The sequence below is a fragment of the Calidris pugnax genome, unplaced genomic scaffold (assembly GCF_001431845.1).
Source record: "Calidris pugnax isolate Ruff unplaced genomic scaffold, ASM143184v1 scaffold20, whole genome shotgun sequence".
Classification (NCBI taxonomy): domain Eukaryota; kingdom Metazoa; phylum Chordata; class Aves; order Charadriiformes; family Scolopacidae; genus Calidris; species Calidris pugnax.
Genome location: NW_015094510.1, coordinates 27226229 through 27228962, shown reverse-complemented (window position 1 = coordinate 27228962; position 2734 = coordinate 27226229). Strand labels below are relative to the sequence as shown.

General features: G+C 50.7%; 1 protein-coding gene across 1 annotated transcript; it reads left to right on the top strand.

The window, feature by feature from the left end:
* The first annotated feature begins 618 nt into the window (after positions 1-618).
* On the top strand, positions 619-2433 carry LOC106902353 (endogenous retrovirus group K member 9 Gag polyprotein-like). Its single transcript, XM_014965756.1, has one exon. The coding sequence runs from the start codon at positions 619-621 to the stop codon at positions 2431-2433; it is 1815 nt and encodes a 604-aa protein (XP_014821242.1).
* Positions 2434-2734: the final 301 nt, after the last annotated feature.

The following is a 2734-nucleotide window of genomic DNA, read 5'->3' as shown; positions in this document are numbered from 1 at the left end:
TTTTTTTTTTTTTTCCTCCTGTGTGGGCTCAGTTAAAGGTCACTCCCATAGTTAAGATTTACTTGCATCTGGAGCAACAGCGTGTGCCAGTAGTGACCTTGAGAGCAGGGGAGGAGTGAGAAACACAAGTTTTGCATCCTGAAGCACATCCTGACAAAAACCAGAGCACAGACTGGGAACCGAAACCTGTCTTGATAGTAGAATAATTGTTATTGTGATAAGCTCAGTAGAAGGTAAAAAAATATTTTTGTAAGTCCATGATTGGGCGTTATGGGGGGAGTAGGTTTGTGTCTTAGTGTATATAAGTCTCTCTGTGTAGCAATAAAGATGGTCGAATTGGATTTTTGGATTCGCTTAAATCCTGCATGACCTACGAGTCCGTGATTTCTTCATAAGCCACAAATGGTGCCCGAATCGGGTTAAAGATTCAGCAGGACGGTGGTCGAGGACTGGTGGCGTGCCCCCGTGAGCCGGGTACCCCTGTGAGGATACCCCTGTGAGCTGGATACCCCTGTGAGGATACCCCTGTGAGCCGTCGATCGCCAAGGAGCTCCTATATACTCATCGCTGCACGATACAAGGTCAGCCCAGCGCGGGGCCGGGGAAGGGATTATTATAATGGGGCAGTCTGCGACGAAAGCGCAGCAAATACATAAAGCACTTTTAATGAAAATCGTTAAGGAACAAGGATTAATGTTACAGCCTGTTAAACTTATACAGCTTTTAGTATGGATTCGGGATAATTGTCCGTGGTACCCCCCCAACGGGTCTTACGATCTCTCTGACTGGCAGAAAGTGGGAGAACGCTTGCAAGCGCGACTAATTGTTGATCAAGATGTTAATCCCGATAATATCGTCGCATGGGGTATCATATATACGGCATTAAGAACATTCCTCCCTACCCATGAAGTGTTTGCTAACTCAGATTTTCCACCTCCACCGGCTGATTTATTGGAGGACACGGCTCCTGCTGGTTCAGCCCCTGACGCTGAGCCTGTCTGTGACTCAGCTCAGCAGCTGCCGTTCACTGCTACGGGAGGAGCAGCCGACGACTTAGACTCAGAGATACCTGAGGATCTCTTTGATCCAGGTCCTATTGACTCTGATCAAGAGCCTGATTTATACCCGCCCTTAACTCCGGTTAAAGCTATGGTGGCTTCTGCGCCAACCGCAGATCAGATTTTACAAAGAACTAAACGACTGACTGCTGGTCGTGCCTCCCTTACACGTCCGCCGCCTTATGCTCCTTCTCTGGACGTGCCTCCTAATAATTCTCATGATAAGGCAAGACGGGAGTTCGTGGAAGAGTGTAGAAAAAGGGCTTTGCAAGATGGTGATATGGAAATGTTTCAAGCTCTGCCTGCTATCTATAGACCCCAGCAGCCTCCTCGCTATGAGATGCTGACATATGAAGTTATCAAAGAGTTAAGAAAATCCGTTAAGGAAAATGGTTTACAATCCTCCTTTACTATTAGTTTGCTGGAAGCGATATCGGCGTCGTGTACTATGATTCCTGCAGATTGGAAAATAGTGTTAAAGTTGGTGTTAACAGCAGGGCAATATTCCATCTGGTTAACAGAGTATCGTGAGCTGGTTGCTGCCCAAGCATTAGATAATTTGGCAGCTGGGCACGCTATCGGGGCTGATCACTTGATGGGAGAAGGGCGATATGCAAGTCCAGCAGCGCAAGTTCAAATGGACAGATCAGTTTTCCAGCAGGTATCTGCGCTGGCCTTACGGGCTTTAAAGCGAGTTCCCGAGGGTGAACGTACAGAGCGGTCCCTTGGGAGTACCCACCAGGGAGCACAGGAGCCTCACACCGACTCCACAGACCCTCTGCAGACAGCTCTTTCTCGACAGCAACTTCCACAAGCTGCTGAACTTTTGTTAATGCAATTAGCAGTGGAAAATGCTAACACTCAACGCCGCGGGGCTTTAGACCCTGTACGTGGCAAGGCTACCGCTCTGAATGATCTTATTAAAGTGTGCCAGCATGTAGGAATGGAAGAGCACAGATTTGAGGTGTTAGCGACGGCACTGGCTCGAAAACTAACTGTGGCTCGTGCTGCTGTTCAATGTTTTTCATGTGGGCAGCACGGACACATGAAAAGGGATTGCCCAAAACAAAGGGGAAGGAGGGATAGAATTCCAAATGAATTATGTCCTCGGTGCCAGAAAGGATATCACTGGAGCAATCAGTGTCACTCTAAATATGATAAAAATGGTGATCCTTTACCCACTCCGCGGTCGGGAAGCGCCAAGAGGGGCGCGCGGTCCGGTGCCCCACGCCATCCCAACAGGGCCCAAGGGCAGATGCTGCAATTAGCACCCCAGCAGGGGAACGGACAAGCCGTGCAGGGATCACCCCCGCCGTGCCACCCCCGGGAGTGCCGGGCTGGACGTGGCAACTGCCGCCACAACAAACGTAAATGATCCTTCTGTGCCCCCGATACCGACAGGACTGCAAGGGCCACTGCCGTGTAACGGACACGCTTTGTCACTGGGCCGGTCTGCGGCTACAAAGATGGGTTTGTTTAAGATGCTGCAATTAGCACCCCAGCAGGGGAACGGACAAGCCGTGCAGGGATCACCCCCGCCGTGCCACCCCCGGGAGTGCCGGGCTGGACGTGGCAACTGCCGCCACAACAAACGTAAATGATCCTTCTGTGCCCCCGATACCGACAGGACTGCAAGGGCCACTGCCGTGTAACGGACACGCTTTGTCACTGGGCCG